Raw genomic sequence first — 18642 nt, 5'->3', positions numbered from 1 at the left:
GAAGCACTGGGAAAAAACACCCAGGATAAACCGAAGAGTCAAAGAGAGTTTCAGGGCAGATATTTGCAGGATGCATCATCACCAAGAGAAGTTGGCAACCCTGGGAAAAGGCTGAGAGACAAAATGGCTGGCTCAAGCGGTCAAGTGCTTGGGCCACCGATGTCCTCCTGTCCTGCTGCCACTTCACATGGCTTTTCACCCTTCCCTGTGACTTTCCTGCATCATTCAACCTTTCTAGAGCAACAGGCTAGATAAAACTTAGAGGAACTGGTGGTTCTCAGATGCCAGCACTCCCTGCCAGGCTTTATCCTCCCAGAGTTTTTGGCCAGTGAATGCCTCTCACCAGAAGCATGTGCAACCATTTGACAGCTCGTCTGCTTTCTGATTCCTTAACAGGTCATGCAGATGGACCAGAAGCTGGATGACATCCTGAACACGCTCCAGGCTCAGTTGGGGGATCAGCCACAGGCACAGATGTCAGGGCCAGCCACCCCACCTGTCAGACAGCTACAGACAACCTTGGATTCCCCCCCAGTCACCCAGAAAATTTGAAAGCCAGAGGACAGCCACGTGCCATCCTCTCGTTCTTTGACGTCCAGTTATTTTTAAGTCTTGGTGTCTCAGGATTTGGCCATGTCGTGGGTGAAATGACATATTCTGCTGTAGTAGATTAAATTTTTAAAAAAGAGAAGAAGCAACAAGAAGCCAGTCGTGACCCTAGGAGAGCACATAAGTTTTGCACCTGTTTCATTAGCCATCGTTAGCTAATCCCTGCCAGCCTATGACAGGGTCCCATGCAGCGAGCCCCTAGCCCCATTTTGGCTTCCTGCATGCCCACGGGGCATGCTGTGGAGGTAAGCATCCGTGGGGGGCTAGGGATGACCCGTTGGACTGGTCTTTTTGGCATTTAATCACTAAGTTTAATGCTCACAGCATGCCCAGAAGGGGGAAAAGAGCCAGCATTTGAACATGAAACAAATGGAAATCAGTGAACAGGAAAATTAAACAGCATGTTTTGACTTCTACCAAGCAGTGAGGATCATAAGAAGGGCAGATTTATATGCTAGTGAGAATGACAAAGTAAAGACAACAGGCTACTGATTAAAAATATGGAAGTGTACACAGGCTGGTTGACATATGAAAGACTGAAGCAAAGACTTCAGCTAATTAAAGCAAAGGGTTGCAAATGAGATGAGATGCATGTTGGAACAGACAGGCAGGAGAGATAGTATCTGCGTAGGCTTACTGCACAAGAACACTGTAATAGCTATCAGCTACACTGACGACTGTTATGCAAAATGTTCTCAAGCTTTTACCTTCATTCAGCAGTGGTTGTTGACTCCAGTTGCCTTAATTTTAACATAAGAAACCCCGTATGGTAATTGGCTGTGAAAGCCAACCTAAAGCTGTGAAGCTCAGTTCAAGTCACTGAGTAACAGGGTGCTGCAGCTGGGATCGAGAATGGCAGCGTTTCTTAAAGAAAACAAAAATGCACATACTGCTGATGAAAGTTAATCGCTGTCTAAATAAACTGCTGTGTATAATTTTAAATGCTAGATATTTTTTTTCCTTGCAATCTGATTGTAAACCGAGTGCATGTGCTGGCTGATACACTGTCACTGTGAAACGGATCTTACCTGGCACTCCAGAGAAGGGACGATACAACACTGATGCTAAATATGTAAATAATAAAGCAAGTCAAAAAAGGGTGCAGTCTTATTTAGTCAAGTCTTTTTAATATATTTGCATAACCAACCATTTGAATGAGCCGAAGTCTGCAGAGCAAAGACCTGATTCCTGGGAAATCCTAAATATATTCTATTCCCACTCACATCCATGGAAGCAAAGCCTGCACTGCATTTAAAAGCAACCTGAAAGACTGGTCCCTTAATAAGCATTTATTTGGACCAATGACTGGTCCATTTCAATGTAATCAAATTAGCTTCTAACTATTACCTGTCCCTTTAAAACTTTTTCCCAGGTTTGTGTCTGGGAATTCAAGCTTGGAAAGAGCACAATGAGACTGATTCCAATCTTTAGATTGCAGGCGTGTCTTAGACGGAATATTAATGATGTGTGAGAGGCAATAAAATAAAAAAAAAAAAAGCAATGTGGTTTTAATTAAATCAGCTGACAAGCCGCCGTTCCATCTTGTCTGATTACTACAGAGTTACTGAACATGACCAAATACAGCATGTAACATGGGAAAATGGTAAATAATCATTGTCAGAGCTTTGAGTTGCTCCTGGCTTTCGGTCAGGGTCATGAGCTTCTGCAATGGTCCTTCATATAACCTCATTGGCTGGCTACTCAGCGTTAAATGGGCAACTGGACACCAAAGGTAGGTACTATTTCATCAACCACAGGTAAAAAAATCTCCCTGGAGATCACTTAGCCCCAGAAGTTCGGAAGAGGAGCGACCCAGCTTTCAGCAGAAGGGCTCTGGGACTTCTGTGACCAACACAAAGTGAAACTTTCTCCTGGTACACTGCAGATATTTATGTGAGGGGTACGCGTGGTCACTGTTTTGTGGAATGAGGAATGCAACAGTATTTTACTTACTAATGAGTCTCAGTAGAAGTGTTAAGGCACTATATATACAGTAACACCTACTACTCTGAAGTGCCTGGAAAACACACTAAACGCCCTTCCCCGGAAGATTCAGTTAAGCAAAATATAAGTGGTGTCAGCTACAGAGAGTGTCAGAAGGGATGAGTGGGTGGGAGGAAAGGATAAAGAGGCCCACAGTGGTCACTTCAGAAGAAAAAAAGAATGTGTGCATGTGTGTGCGCACGTGTCTTTTTATTTTAACCACCACAAGCCCAAATTTCCCCAGCAAGTCTTCAGTGAGAATCATAGAATCATAGAATCATCTAGGTTGGAAGGGACCTTGACGATCCTCTAGTCCAACCATCAACCTAACTCTGACAAAAAAAATAAATAAGAAATAAGCAATAAAAAAATCACTAAACCATATTTTTGAGGACCATGTCAACCCGTCTTTTGAACACCTCCAGGGATGGTGCCTCAACCACTTCCCTGGGCAGCCCATTCCAATGCTGGATAACCCTTTCCATGAATAATTTTTTTCTAGTCTCCAATCTAAACCTCCTCTGGTGCAATTTGAGGCCATTTCCCCTTGTTCTATCTCCTGAGACTTGGGAGACGAGACCGACCCCCACTTCTCTACACCCCACTTCAGGTAGTTAGAGAGAGCGATAAGGTCTCCCCTCAGCCTCCTCTTCTCCAGACTGAACAACCCCAGCTCCCTCAGCCTCTCCTCACAAGACTTGTGCTCCAGACCCCTCACCAGCTCCCTTGCCCTTCTCTGGACCCACTCCAGCCCCTCAATGTCTTTTTTGTGGTGAGGGGCCCAAAACTGGACACAGTACTGAAGGTGGGGCCTCACCAGTGCCCAGTACAGGGGGACCATCACCTCTCGGGCCCTACTCTCCACACTGTTCCTGATACAGGCCAGGATGCTGTTGGCCTTCTTGGCCACCTGGGCACACTGCTGGCTCCTGTTCAGCTGACAGGTGACCAACACCCCCAGGTCCTTTTCTGCCAGGCAGCTCTCCAGCCATTCTTCCCCAAGCCTGTAGAGCTGCAGGTTGTTGTTGAGGTGGCAGCCTGAGCCTTTGAGGGTTGGAAAAACCAGCAGGGCTGGCCAGCCACCCGCTTGACAGCCGGCCACTGCGAACAACGTGTTGAGACAGCACTGTTCGACGTGTGACCGCCACCATAGCTATCACTGTGATGGAGAGATAAGGGTGGGGCCTGCACAAATTGCAGTGAGGAAGGAAGAAGACCGGTGGGAGACACCCACTTTCACACCATGTGGTGAGATTAAGGGTAAAAAAAAATAAAAATAAAAGCAACATCTAAGGCTTACAAATCTCCACACCCACAACTAAGACAAGAGTTGCCATCTAGCAAAATCTTTCTGCTTGCCCAGGGCTAAAAACATCCTGGAGTAGCACTGATGCGACCATCTGATAATACTACCTGACCCTTCCTCTGAGCAGAAATAGTTTTACACGGTGAACAGACTGCATATTAATATATTTGCACATCATGGGTATTTTGAGTGCCCCTTTACAAAGATCAGCAAACATTCAGCAGGCAAGAACTTGGGACTTATACTCTATGCAGTTCTGTCGGGCCTCACCATCCACTAAGCAGGCAGGAACAGCATCAGATCAGGGCCATTGTGTATGTAGCAACAATGAAATTGAAATAGCAGGGAAGAAGCATAGAGATGAGCTTCAGGAGGCTCCAAAACCCTGAGGTTAACTCTTACAGTCACAAGTCCTGTGAAGTCATGAGATGATCTAGTCCATTGCAGAACAGTATCAGAAGACCATCAAGCACACTACGGCAGTTTTTGCTGACTTTGCTAACTTCAGTATGGATTTGTTGTATGAAACACCACCAAAAGTATCCTCTGGAAGAGCTCTTCTATTGGAAACCTGTCATAATTCTTGTGTGTGTTTGGAAAGAAATTAAATTTTTCATAAAGATTATACTGTCCCACGGTTTACTTCCTTAATCCAACTGCCTGACGTGCCTGAGCTTACTCTTACGGGCTGGGGTCCTCTAAGGAATAAATATTCAGCGTAGCTGCAGAGTCAAGTTTGACTCGAACATGTGTCATTATTTAAATAGTTAGGTGAAATCCTGGTTGGAAGATTATTAGTGGGGGTCTTGTCCAAAACTGCAACTTCTCTAAGGTTCATTAAAAGGAAGAGAGCAAAGATGGATTTACATGAAGAATTCTACCTGTGCATTATCGTTCTGAAAATTGTATCATAGAATCATAGAATCATAGAATCATTGAGGTTGGAAGAGACCCTTGGGATCATCGAGTCCAACCATCTACCCTACTCTACAAGGTCCTCCCCTACACCATATCCCTCTAAACGTCCCTTAAACACATCCAGGGATGGGGACTCAACCACCTCCCTGGGCAGCCTATTCCAATGCCCGACCACTCTTTCAGTGAAAAATTCCTTCCTAATGTTCAATCTAAACCTACCCTGTTGGAGCTTGAAGCCGTTCCCTCTCGTTCATGTGGTATCATAGAACCACAGAATGGTTTGGGTTGTAAGGGACCTTCAAAGATCATATTCCAACATCTCTGCCCTAGACACAGGCATCTTTCAGTAGATTAGGTTGCTCAAAGCCTTGTACAACCTGATCTTGAACACTTCCCATGATGGGGCATCCACATCTTTCTTATATACAATCTAAACCTACCTTCTTTCAGTTTAAAACCATTGTCCCTAGTCCTATCACTAGAGGCCCTGGTAAAAACTCTGTCCCCATATTTCTTATAAGCCCCCTTTATATATTGAAAGGCAGCAATAAGGTCTCCCTGGACCCTCCTCTTCTCCAGACTGAACAACCCCTACTCTCTCAGCCTGTCTTCATAGGAGAGGGGTTCCAGCCCTCTCATCATGTTTGTGGCCCACCTCTGGCCATACTTTAGTCCAAGTTTTTATTGTACTGGGGGACTCAGAGTTGGACACAGTATTCCAGCTGGGGTCTCATGAGAGCAGAGTAAAGGTGGAGAATCACTACCCTTAACCTGCTGGCCACGCTTCTTTTTATGCTACCTAGGATACAATTGGCTTTCTGGGCTGTGAGAGCATATTGCTGGTTCATGTCCAATTTTACATCCACCAGTATGCCCAGGTCCTTCTCCACAGGGCTGCTCTTAATCAACTCATCATCTAGTCCGTACTGATGTTGGGGTTGCCTCAACCCAGATGCAGGACCTTGCCTTGTTGAACTTCATGAACAAGGGTCCTGTCCTCAAGCCTGTCAAGGTCCCTCTGGATGGCATCCCTTCCCTCAAGTGTATCAACTGGTGTTACTTGCAAACTTGCTAAGGGTGCACTCAATCCCACTATCTATGTCATTAATGAAGGTGTTAGACAGTATTGGTCCCAGTACACATCCTTGAGGGATATCATGCATCACGAGTTCCCATTTCTGGTTTCCATTTCAACATTGAGCTGTTAATTGAAACTCTTTGGATGCAACCATTCAGCCAATTCCTTACCCATCTAATATTCCATCCATATTGCTCCAATTTAGAGGTAAGAATGTTATGGGGGAGCCTATCAAAGGACTTACAGAAGTCCAGGTAGATGACATCAGTTGTTCTTCTCCAGCTGATACGGTTACTCCATTGTAAAAGAACACTAGATTAGTCAGGCAGGAATTGCCCTTGGTGAAGACATGTTGGCTGTGTCTAATCACCTCCTTGTCTTCCACATGCTTCAACATAACTTCCAAGAGGATCTGTTCCATGATTTTACTGGGCACTAAGGTGAGGCTGACTGGTCAGCAGATCCCAGCATCCTCCTTATTACCCTTTGGAAAAATGGGTGTGATATTGAGTATTCCCTCTCAGCGGTGGCTCTAACACGAGGCAAAATCACAGCAAGTGTGCTCAGGGAAGTCCATTTGTGTGTTTTCATCTCCATTTCTACTAACATTAGTGCACTGATGTGCATCCTAATAACTTCTCTGTGACAGGAGTCCAGCACACGTCACAAACCCAGGTGCTGAACAAAGAGTATGTTCTGCAAGCCCATTCCTACAGCAACTCTTCTCACATCAATAAAATAGTAATAATACCATGAATTAACATGGTCTGATTTAGTTACCTGCACTGTGCAGCCAGGTCTGCAATGGTCCCACATTGTCTTTTGATTCAGAAGAGAGGCAAAGACCAGGCGGTCAAGGTCTCTCAAGGCCACAGTATCAGCAGGGGTGGCTGTCAGGAATGCAGTTTACCAATGCATCAAAAGGCAAGAGTACAGGAGATCAAGTAAAGATTAGCTATTTATTTTCAAAAAGATCACATGTTTTTCTACCTGATCCAATTTCACTGTGAAGATACAGGGTGTCCTCCCTCACTAGAGACATCGACACCAACTAAAACAAGATTTTCCACATTCCTTTTAATAATGCATGGCATCCTGAAGCCTGCTGTCTGCCTCTGATGATGCAAGATGCTCAGAAGTCATTACAACAAAGCCTGAGGGGATTATTTTCTCATTTCCATAATTACACAGTCAGTAATATTATCATGAACCAATCTTATCTCAAAATGTATACCCAGATCTTTAATGACGATATTTCTGAAATGGTGTGTGGGATTAAAGTCCTGCATATGATAAGGTTGCAGCAGTGAGGGAGATAAAAAGTTCAGCTTTCATCAGCTGGAGGCTTTCATTCCTGAGAAAAGGTAACTGTGCCCCCAGAACAGCTGATATGGGTCACAGATCAGAAAACTCATCTGGAACACTTTCTCCACCTCTGGAGAGTAACAAGTGAGAAAAGGCTCCCCAGCCACAGGTGTCCCTTTCAGAAGTCGGTCCATTTAGTGGCCCTGGAGGTTTTCCATGCACTTGCCTTGCCCTAGCATCACCAGAGAAGCCTGTGTTGGAAGTCCTCTTCATGTCTGTAGGGCCATGAATAAGCTCCCATCTCACTAGCTATGCAGAACAAGCAGGATTCTTTTGGTGCCTCTTTTCTCAGTGCCTCAAGTGTTTTTCGCTTCTTGCTGATGTTTCAAACCTAAGCCCCGAAGAGTCCGCATTTATAAATATGTTTAGGATGGCAATGTATCTCGTGGAGCCCTAAACGGCAGGGCTCATTCAGCACTTTCCCAAACAGCCTGAACAGCTGAAGTCTAAAAGTCTAAAAGCAAAAGCATGTTTTAGGGGCTAAAATGGCATAGGGTGAAGAATCTCAATCATCAAAATTGCATTATTTAGTATACTGAAGGAGTACATGCTAAATTCATTGTAACAGCCCAGGAAAAGCGTGGTGAAGGGCCTGGGTGGAGAGCTCTCTCGGGCATCATTTCTAACTCGAGCAGAGCCCAGCCAGCAAAACTACACAGGATGATACTGTTCTACCTCCTTGGTTGGAAAAGGTTTGTGTTCCCCTCAGCCTGCCTGAAGAGCAACCCATTTTCTTAGTTAAAGCAACTTCTTAGTCAAGGGACAGTCAAGTTGGCTAGATATATTAAACACCGAAAGAGAGAAAAAAGTCTAACAAACTTTTTGAATCTCCTGTTAATGGCCATTATCCTTTTTCCCACTGCATGCCCCATGCTTTTCTAACCTTCAGAGAGCCCCGAGCTGTGAATTATATTCATGTTATTGGTGCTTGGGGATGTGCATGTCCTCTCTCCGGCTCTCTCCCTGTCACACAGTAAACAACGTCCGACAGACACGAAAGAGTAAAACAGTCAAGAGCCTCTTCCAACAATGAGCTGTTTTGCCAAAATGCTTATTACTATTGGGCTTAGCCCTTATTATGGTTTACAGTGGCTCCCAAATGACTCTGTAGAAGTACAACGTCACTGCTTAGATTCCTGGCTGAGCTTGTCTCTGGGTTTGGATTTGGCGCACGTGGGTTTGGGAGCAGAATTTTAACTCATCTTTGGATGCTGTGTGATCTCCCCCTGGGGTGGGTGGAGCCGCGTGGAAGGGACCCACTTGATGCGAGCGCTGAAGGGAAGGGGATTTTTGAACTCTGTGGTTAATGTAACCACTGTAGCTTGTCAGTCCAATCAGACTGGCAAAGCCTGTTCCTTGTTTAACCAAAGAATCGTAATTTTCAAGAGCAACGTCTGCTAAGCATTTGCCTGACACTTACCTCAGCCATAGAGGGGAAAGGAAGTTCACATTTCAAAAATACCTGTTGAGCACTTCTTATGCATAGCTAAAATGCAGCTTTTTTTCTTTACTGCCATGTACCTTGGGTTGTCATGTCTGTTGTTAGGAGAGCTTAAGCGTATCCAAATAACCTAGTAACATTTTACACCTACTGTACCTAAGGATCAAGCTACAGAGAAGAAGTCATTGGGCTTTCAAATGAAACAACCCCTGGCTGACCCATAAGTTATAGACAACTGTACCTAAGGATCAAGCTACAGAGAAGAAAAGTCATTGGGCTTTCAAATGAAACAAGCCCTGGTTGACCCATAAGTTATAGACAGCCCTCACCAAAAAGGTCTAAGAGGCTGTTTTCTTTGCCAAAAGACAAAATAAATTCTCAATAAAGCACGTCCTGAGAGATGGAAAAGCTTACAGCAGGATGAGCACAGCGCTGGATGGCCATGAGTACCACTTCCTGCCAAGATGTTCAGAGTCACTGAACAGGAGTGGGCTCCTGCCACAGCTGGCCTCTGCTTTGTCAAGTGAGCAATGATTTGCTCAAGGTTGGCCAGGTCATCCCTGACACCATGGGTGACGTGACAGCATGCAAAGGCAGTGTGCTGCCTCTCTGCCTGCAGCTTGCTCTTTGTCATTGTCCTACAGTGTAACGTGTCCTTTAGCCTGGAGAAAAGGAGGCTGAGGGGAGACCTTATGAGTCCCAACAGCTACTTGAAAGGAGGTTGTAGCAAGGTGGGGGTGAGTCTCTTCTCCCAGGTAACAGGCAATAGGACAAGAGCAAATGGCCCCAACTTGCACCAGGGGAGGTTTAGATTGGATATTAGGAAAAATTTCTTCACTGAAAGGGTTGTCAAGTGTTGGAGTGGGCTGCACAAGGTTGAGTTGTCATCCCCAGAGCTATTTAAAAGACGTGTAGATGTAGTGCTGAGGGACATTGCTTGGTGGTAACTTCGCAGTGCTAGGTTAATGGACTTGATGATCTTAAAGGTCTCTTCCGACCAAAATCATTCTATGACTTTACTCCACTCCTGAAGTTTGGTGACTAGGGAGACTTCACAAGCAGTTTCTGAGTTTCAATCCAAATGACCCCTGTCCTCCTTACCACTAATGTAGAGATAGATCCATCCCATGCCTAGTCAGTAGGGCCCTTCAAGTAGCTTAGTGTTTGTGGTGGAGGGGCTGGATTTTATATCATCAAGGTGTCGGGCAAGGGGAAGCACCAGGGCTTTACTACTGGAGCAGAAGAGTAATTGCTTGATGCAGTGTCCTCATTCTTTTTGTTTCCTTTGCTGAGACTGTCCCCTTTCTGAAACGCTAAACAGCTCATTTCTTCCAAGCTAAACAAATGATTCTGCCAAGTACTGATTTTTTCTACTTTCTACTTCTAATGGCTGGTACAGTATGTATAAGTTTCCCTTTGTTTGATACCAGGTCAGGAGGCCAAGAAGACCTAGGGACAGGTCCTGTGACACATCAATACCATGCCAAATTCTTCAGTCTGGCCACAACATGAGTATCATCACTCTTGGATTCCACCAAGCCAGTTGGCCAACTCCCAGGAGGCTACTGCTTTGGTCAGAGATTAGAAGAGTGCAGTAACACACCAACAAAGTCTTCATCCTCAGAGCCACATATGTCCCTTTTGCTGTCCTGATGCTTCTTCTCGTCTTTGTTATTGTGTTATTCCCCACACAACAGTCCAGTTAAGCCAACCTTCCAGATCCATGCATAAGGAAAGCAACAGCAGTAAATATCAGCACAAACCAAGATCTAGTCCAAAGGGCTCCAGCTGACAGCCTACAGTCATTCCTCTCCACGGGAGCATTAGGGACAAGCATGACCACTGCTGAAGAGACACAGACCACAGAGAGGTTTTGCACTTGATGGGTCTGGGGTCAAAGAAGGCTAAATTCAATGCAGGTATGAATCTAATGGAGTCAATGGACTTAAACCACAGATGAATTTGGCTTGGTCTCTCTTACCATGTGTCTGAATAAACAGTTGGTAGGTTAAAAGAAGATCTAGTTTCACTGACACTGGTGGAGCTCTGAATTAGAGTAAAAATTTTCCAGTGGCTTACAAAACCCATATATTACAAAGGCAGACAGCATTTTTTATTCCATGGAAAATGCCTGTGTTTGGAAACAAATAGAGACAGACATGATGGAGGTCCCCAATGACTGGGACCAATTTTTTGAATGGTATTGTTTTGAGAGGGTTCCCAGGTACCTGGGCTTCCCTTTGAGTTTAATACTTGTACGAACCCAAAGCAAAAAAATTGAAATTGCACCAGAACCTTCACATTTTTCCTGATTTGGGATTAAAGTCTGAGAAGGTTGCTGCATGTTCAGTGCTGAATTAAAATGTAGATTATTGAAAAGACGTCAGTAATTGTAGGGTGGAAAAAAGCTGCCCAAATTATCTGGGCCTTACCCATGTACCCATTTCATGAAAATAACATCATTTTCACTGACAACATTTTTCATGAAACTGAAAATTAAGGCGACAGTGGAACTGTGGAATAAGCATAAAACCAGCTTATCCCTTCAAGCACAAATAGCTGAAGGAGTGGTTTGTGGCAAGGAATCACCTACAACAATCATGCTCTTTCATGTCCTGGGATGGAGCTGCTCTGTCTACTCCCCCCTCCACCCAATCCACTCTCCGATTTGGGTGAAGTCATGTGTTTGGCCTTCAACAGGCAGTCCTTATCTACCTGACCGGTTTTGAGAAGCACTGCTGTCCTGGAGCCACAGATCACTGGAAACAGCAGGTTGAGGTTGTATAGCTTCTTCTGGCATCTCCTGAAGTAACCTGGAGCAGGGAATGAGGGGTAATGAGGGCTGACTGCTCTGTGTGAGGAGAGGACATGCCCAGGGTGATAACAAGGCTAGTAGAGGCCATGGTCTCACCAAGGGGAACCTGGTCCCACAGGACTCAAACAAGACCAGCAGGGCAGGTTCAACCAAGAGTCCCGGTCATCTGCCAAGTCCATGGTGGTGAAGAAGGAGGGATGCCAAGGTGGGAAGCCAAGGCATGGGGTCAGGCTCCAGGTCAATGCGGTACATGGCACGGGCATAGCTGGGAGAGCCTCTCAGCTTAAAAGCAGCTCCCAAGCAAAAGGGGGGACATGGGGGAACCCTCCAGGCAGCAAAATGGCCTTGAACACAATCAGCCAAACCTGGGAAGAAGGGAAACGAGCTCTGTGTCCTTCCTACCGCCGCCATCCTGCACATCTGGCCGTATCGTGGCATGGCACTGGGTGCCAGGGGGCAGGGGAGTGGGGACAAGAGCACTGGGACAGGGGATCCCCTGCTCCCCCCGACCCAAGCAGCATCACCCCCTCCCAGACGGGACTCAGCAGTGCTGCTGAAGCAGGGTAACCGATTCCCCAACAGGGAAAAAACAAACAAACAAACAAACAAAAAAAAACCTTAAAAAAAAAGATTTATAAAAGTAGCTGGAAACTTGGAAAAATGCATATGAAAGAGTCAGGAGAATCGGATGAATAAAAAACACCCCCAGGTGTCAGCAAGGTAAACAGTGGAAAGGTTGGACGCAGAGCACTCAAACGTCTGCGCTTTCATAAAGTGCTTTTTTTTTTTTTGACTTTTTGGTTCTGTTTTTCTTCTTTATCTCTCCCCAGCAGCCGCTGACAGATGACCTTTAAAGCCCCGCGGAGCCGCACCAGCAGGTGATTCACTCACAGCTGTGCCAGTCAACAAATCGCAGCCGGGCAGAGGTCGCCGCCGGCCGGGGCTGCCCAGCGAATTCGAGGGTGGGATTTAATTAAAGAAAGATGCATTACGCTTTTCATTGATTTGTGTGCGTGCACGAGAGAGACTTTTCTTTCTTTCTTTTCTTCTTTTTCTTTTTTTCTTTTTCTTTTTCAATTTTTTTTGGGTTTCTTTTTGTTGCCTCTCCCTGCACCTGGACATTTCATCCCGGACTTGTCATCCCGGTCGGCCACGCTCTGCCTCCCGTCCCCCCCCAGCTCATCCCCCCCCCACCAGGACACCACTCACTGAAATCCCATCTCACACTTGCAGAGGGGCCTGGGAACAGGTGGGGAGGAGGCAAATGGAGGGGAACCCAGCAGCTGACGTTCCTCGATATTCATGGGGTGCTGAATGGGTATTTTGGGAGAGGCTGGGGGTTTTTCCCCCTGCAGTAAACCTTCGGCCTTCTGTCTTCCAGATGATCCACAAGGAGAGGGAAGAAAGAGGCATTAAAGGGACAAGTTACAATCTTTTAATTTTGTATAGGATCAAGGGCTCGTGGGCATTTTTGGAGCAGCAAAATGCACAGTAAAATGGAAATTCAGTGACTGTATTCACAAGCCGGTGTAATTCATTACTTTCACTCCTATGCGTCTGATCCCCTTTTTGTCTAACTCTGACTTTATTATTTCTATTATTCTCCTGCCATTTTTATCTGACTTTTCAAAATACAATATTCACATATAAACAAACTTCCATTCAAGCTAGAACCAGAAGTGAGCAAGTCCTTACAGACTTGTAGCTTCAAATGTGGAAATTCAAGTAAGAGCAAGCTCAGCATTGTCTGACTTACTTAAGTCGCGAGACTTTTGCTAAGAGCTGAATCATGTTGGGAAAGATCACCTGCGTATCATGGGATCATTTTTTAAGGGCTCAGGACCAGGAATGAGAACACCTTTCCCAGGGAGCACAGCCCAGGGGACGGTGACCTGTGCTGGGACACAAACAGCACAAGAGGGATGGCCACACATTAAGTGCTTTTGAAAATCAGGCTCCGCAGTGACCTCAAATATATTTGACAATCTTGTTTGGGGCCCCTCCAGATCTCATCCAAAGTTAGGAGAGAGCCTGCATTCTTAATTTGATTATACTTAAGTATGCCATGTATCCATTACGTTGACTGATGCCATTAGCCTGAAATGGCTGGCTAATAAATTTGCAGGACACTGCAAGAGCTCCAATCCAAGAAACCTTTTGTATGAGGATGAGAAATTTGCAACCTTAAAAGAAATACTACAGGAATTTTTTTTAGGCAGTATCAATAGAATTCCTTTTCTATTTGACTTTCTCTGTAAGCTTGTAAATTTAAAAAGTGCAGTGACCATCTTGCCTCACTCTTACACGGCATTGTCCTTTGCTCCACACAAAGTAATTGCTGGCTCCAACTAAACCCTTCTGCCTGGCTAAGGCCACAGCTTTGAGAAAAGTTGCAGGTTTGCTGTCAAATCTTACTGTAATGGAGAATTCACTGCAGATGAATTTGTTGCTCTAGCCGCAAAATTAAGCTTTCTCAAAATAAATAAGATTTTGTGTCCTGTTCCTAGCTCAAATTTGTCCAGGGTCACTTTTCAGTCACAGAATATTAAGGGGAGGTGCCAAATAAATTAAGAAAAAATCACCTTGCTTCTTTTCAAAAGTCACTGCCCATAGAGACATTTCTACTAAATCACTTCACAGTCTTCCCTTGAGCAAAACACATGGAGCTTCTGACGACTCTCAGCGTAAGGCAGATTTCTTAGGCTTCAGATCACTTGGTGAAGTGATTTTTTCTGAAGCTTTTCCAATTTTCCAAACTCTTTTCTCTGCCTTGCCTGGCCCCTTTCCAAAACATGGTGGTTGTCATTGGCTTGGAAATTCCTGTGACAGGTTATGTTTCTATGGACCTAGGTGCTCTGGCTACCAAATGTCACTTAAAAGTGTTCTCTACAGCTAACCAGCCTGGGCTTAGGTAACGAGTTGTGATGCAGTCAAGTCTTGGTGGGTTTCAGGTGGCTTCCACAAAAGGCAAGAAGAGTCACCCGCTTGCACCAAGGAGCAAAGAGGTTCCAGGGTAATCGAGGTTGTGTGGGTTTCCATTTCCCTCTGACCCTCTTTTCTACCTGTTTGGTTTTATACCCGTACATTGATGGCAGCCATTGTCCATAGGTCAGAATTCCGCAGACCTAACTTGAGGCAAACTCTCTCCAAAAAAGGATGTTCTTGGCATAGCAGGCTGGCCTGGAATGTCTAGATCTAAACGAATTACACATCCGTCACAGACTTCCCGTCATCCCGCCAAAACTGAGATGCCTGTGTTTGGCTGAGCCTTTCAACACAACCAAGGCATCTGTATGTCCAGTTCCCCTTAAAATGCATGGGAAATAAATATCCAGCATCACTATGTGGCTTTGAAAATCCCCCTGCAATCTCTAACCCTTACTCCCCATCTGTAAAACAGGAATAACAGCAATTCCTACCCCATATCTGCTTTATCAGTCTTGTCTATGCAGACCACAAGTTCTATGAGACATGAACTGGCTGCTACTAAATATAGGTACAATGTCTAGCACAGTTTTTATTAGAGCCCCTAGGCACTACAGCTCCATAAATAACCATGTTGACTTTTTCCAGATTAAGAACACATCAATGGGAGCTTTGCTTGAGCAAGAACTGCAGGATCTGGCACCAGTGCTTTTAAACCCTAATAGGAATGAGAGAGTCAGAAGCCTCTTCCAGCCCCATTCACTGGTATCAATGCTTTTAATACCAAGTCAGCTGTTGTGACACAAAGGGTATGTTTCTCTTGGTGCTGTTTCTTGGAACTGAAGAGCCCTCCTGAAGTTTTCATTTTCTTTACTGAAAGGCCCTGCTATGGTAAATCATCAACTCACCAAATTTATAGGAGGCACAGCACTCGGTATGTCACGTCTCTGAGCCCAGCCTAATGATTCACTTACTTATGCTTTTGTTCCTTTGCTTTGTAGTCCCCTTGATTTCAGCAACTGTCTATCATTTTCATGTGGCTTGCTGGCTAGAATGCCCCCTACTATTCCAATAATCATTGCCCTGCTAGAGTGTTTATTACTGACTGAACGGCTGCACAGACTGGTAAAATGGCCTGAGCTGTATGGATTTTCCCCCAATTCTCTGGGGCCTCACAATTCTTGAAAGAATGTAAAGGAAGGGAAAAAAAAAAAAAAAAAAAAAAAAAAAAAAAAAATGCTGTTTCTTGGAACTGAAGAGCCCTCCTGAAGTTTTCATTTTCTTTACTGAAAGGCCCTGCTATGGTAAATCATCAACTCACCAAATTTATAGGAGGCACAGCACTCGGTATGTCACGTCTCTGAGCCCAGCCTAATGATTCACTTACTTATGCTTTTGTTCCTTTGCTTTGTAGTCCCCTTGATTTCAGCAACTGTCTATCATTTTCATGTGGCTTGCTGGCTAGAATGCCCCCTACTATTCCAATAATCATTGCCCTGCTAGAGTGTTTATTACTGACTGAACGGCTGCACAGACTGGTAAAATGGCCTGAGCTGTATGGATTTTCCCCCAATTCTCTGGGGCCTCACAATTCTTGAAAGAATGTAAAGGAAGGGAAAAAAAAAAAAAAAAAAAAAAAAAAAAAAAAAAAGAAGCTTGGTTATGGGGAAAGGTCAACGTGGAGTTTTTCTGCAATAGCAGATTTCTTCGCTGGCTTCAGCGTCTCTGTTGCCAAGCATTCACCACATCACCTTCAATATTCAAAGGGCAGCTGCAAACTTGCCATGCGATGAGGACTGAGCCAGGTAACCTTAGACAGCCTGTTGGGCATCGATGCATCAAGAGACTGTTGCTGGAATTGCACGTGCTCATCCTCTCCCCACCTTGCCCCCCGGAGAGGGTCTCAGCGTGCTACTGGTTGTTAGGGTTGCATTTGAATTGAGGTTTGTGGTAGGTGCACTGTAAAAAAACCCAACAAACAAACCACACATAACACATACAAAACCCAGTGACCAACACCAGATAATACACAGATGTGTAAATAACTGTGGGAAGATTTCCAAAACACAGACTCCTCTAACTTTTATCAGGGGTTTGTTTTCCCCCTGGCTAAGATTCTCAAAAGTAGGTGCCTAAAGTTAGTCTCTCCTCGGTAAAAGCTTCAAAAGCATCTTAATAACACAGGAATCTAAGTGCCTAGTAGAACACTTCTTAAAGGCTCTGGAAAATCTCAGCCTTCCATCCACATCTTTAGTGATATGATTTTTAAATGCTCAGAGCTCACAGGAGCTGCTATTGCAGCACAGGGCAAGGATTCTTCCAAGGAGCCCGAGGAAGTGGGGCATCCATCACACTTTGTCTCCTGGCCTGACACTTGCCAAAAAAAAATCACACCGAATATGGATTTCCACGTTCAATGTGATTCTAACCTTAAGCTTCAATTTTTGAAAATCCCAGCGTCACTTTCTGTGCCATGGATGCCACACCGTGGCATTTGTGTTTACGGATCAGACCACAAGTACTGTCGTTTTGGGGAAGACTTCACAGCAGTGTTATTCCCATATCCACAGCCTATCATTGCTGTCAGATGTGCTAGCTCTAGGCAATAGCGGGTATAAAGGGCACCAAATAAACAAGCACAAATTCTTCTCTCATGCAAATTTTATTACAGCTTTATGAGGGGAGTGTAAAAGTTTTCTGTGTTTAGCTGTGTCTTATGGAAAGAGGACTTTTTCCATACTACTAAAACAAAAACAAAAACAAATTTCACCCGGGGAAGAAGGGCAGAAGGACTCCTGGCACAACTTTTTTGGAGTAAGCTGTTCCATGCTCCTTATTGTACGAGAGCTCCCCGTGGAAAATAGGCATTTTTTCTCTCTAGGAGAATTTGACTTACTGAGCAGGCTAGCCCATGGAGCAGCAATCAATTAGCAAAGGGACATCAAGGCCTGGATATCACACATAACTCTAGGTATGTGGTGCACCTAGTGCAGGAGGCTGGATCTCCAGGTTCTGATTGCACCTAGGGGAGAACGTTGGCTCCCAAAGGCAACGCATTCTTTCAGGGAATAGGTTCTTCAGAAACAGAGGATGAAGGAACCTTTGTGATTGCCAAGCTGTCTCTCCTATGAGAACAGGGGGAGGCAACTACTAGGTGCTAGACTCAGCTGGAGTAAACCCAGGCCAAGGACTGGAAGGGACCAAGACAGCTACAGAAACCCTGGCAAATGCCAAGGGAGAAGTGTCTTCAGAAGCACTCTCCAACCGTTCTCCCAAATCACTCCTGGTGATGGGGATGAAAGCGTCGCTGCTGACAAGGAAATCAAAGAGAAGCAGTGAAAAAATCAAAGGCAAAAATTAAATCAATGCAAAACCTCTTCATTTCAGCGAGACCTAAGCAAATACTTTTCTCATTGAATTTAGCCCTACTCTCATTTCCATATGGGTCACCTAGAGGTTATGGCTTCCTAATCTTAAGTATTGATCTCATGTCTGAGCCATTTTCAGGGTGGATTGTATGTCTCTGTGCTGCTTGTCAGCTATTTGTTATGATATCAAAACTCATGCGATACCACTCAGCTTCACTTTATACAAGGTCATGCAGTATATCATTTTTGGTCCCCAAATGAAGTTTTCTGATGAGAAAAAACAAAAAAAAACATTCACAAGGTGACATTTCTTCATGTAAGCAGTCTCTATTGTTAACATTTTCTGTTGCTATTAATATTATTGCCAGCAAGCTATTCAGAGTGGAGCATGTACAATGAAAAAGAGGCATTTGAAGGTCAGAAGGAATCAATATTAATGAAAAGTAAACATACAAGTCAGGGAGGAATCACAAACCCAGCTTGAAGCTAATTTGGTTTTTTATTCCAGCAAATATGCATGGTCGCTTTTGCATTGTATTCACAAAGTTCTTGTTTGGAAGTGTTGTTAGGAACTTTTGAACTCGCCTTCAGTTTCTAAGCCACTGTATCGTCAGCCAAACATCTCTTGTTCACCAGGGCCCCAGTGCTGTCCTAACTGAAGAAAATGGCAAATTTTCTTTCGCTGTCAGCAGGGGAGCTCCCTAACATCCAGTTTCCTAAGGACCCTAGAAAAGACACCAGCCATGTTACCTGCAGCCTCCACAGAGTCATAAGCTCATTTTCCGAGCTGTCTTTCTGCTTGGATGCAAAGCATATCTTCCACGTACTGACGAG

The 18642-nt window shown here is 44.7% G+C and overlaps 1 protein-coding gene across 4 annotated transcripts in view; it reads left to right on the top strand.

Moving 5' to 3' along the window:
• The window catches only part of LOC106898163 (potassium voltage-gated channel subfamily KQT member 1-like), a 534664-nt gene extending 532585 nt beyond the window's left edge, over positions 1–2079 (top strand). For all 4 annotated transcript variants that reach the window (XM_014959270.1, XM_014959272.1, XM_014959271.1 and 1 more), the window contains one exon: positions 397–2079. In XM_014959270.1, the coding sequence (XP_014814756.1) occupies positions 397–552 (156 nt within the window). In that variant the 3' untranslated portion in view covers positions 553–2079. The remainder of the gene's footprint in view (positions 1–396) is intronic.
• The last annotated feature ends 16563 nt before the right edge of the window (positions 2080–18642 follow it).

Source organism: Calidris pugnax, unplaced genomic scaffold, assembly GCF_001431845.1.
Source record: "Calidris pugnax isolate Ruff unplaced genomic scaffold, ASM143184v1 scaffold298, whole genome shotgun sequence".
In the NCBI taxonomy this organism is placed as follows: domain Eukaryota; kingdom Metazoa; phylum Chordata; class Aves; order Charadriiformes; family Scolopacidae; genus Calidris; species Calidris pugnax.
This window is presented reverse-complemented; position numbering and strand designations above follow the sequence as displayed.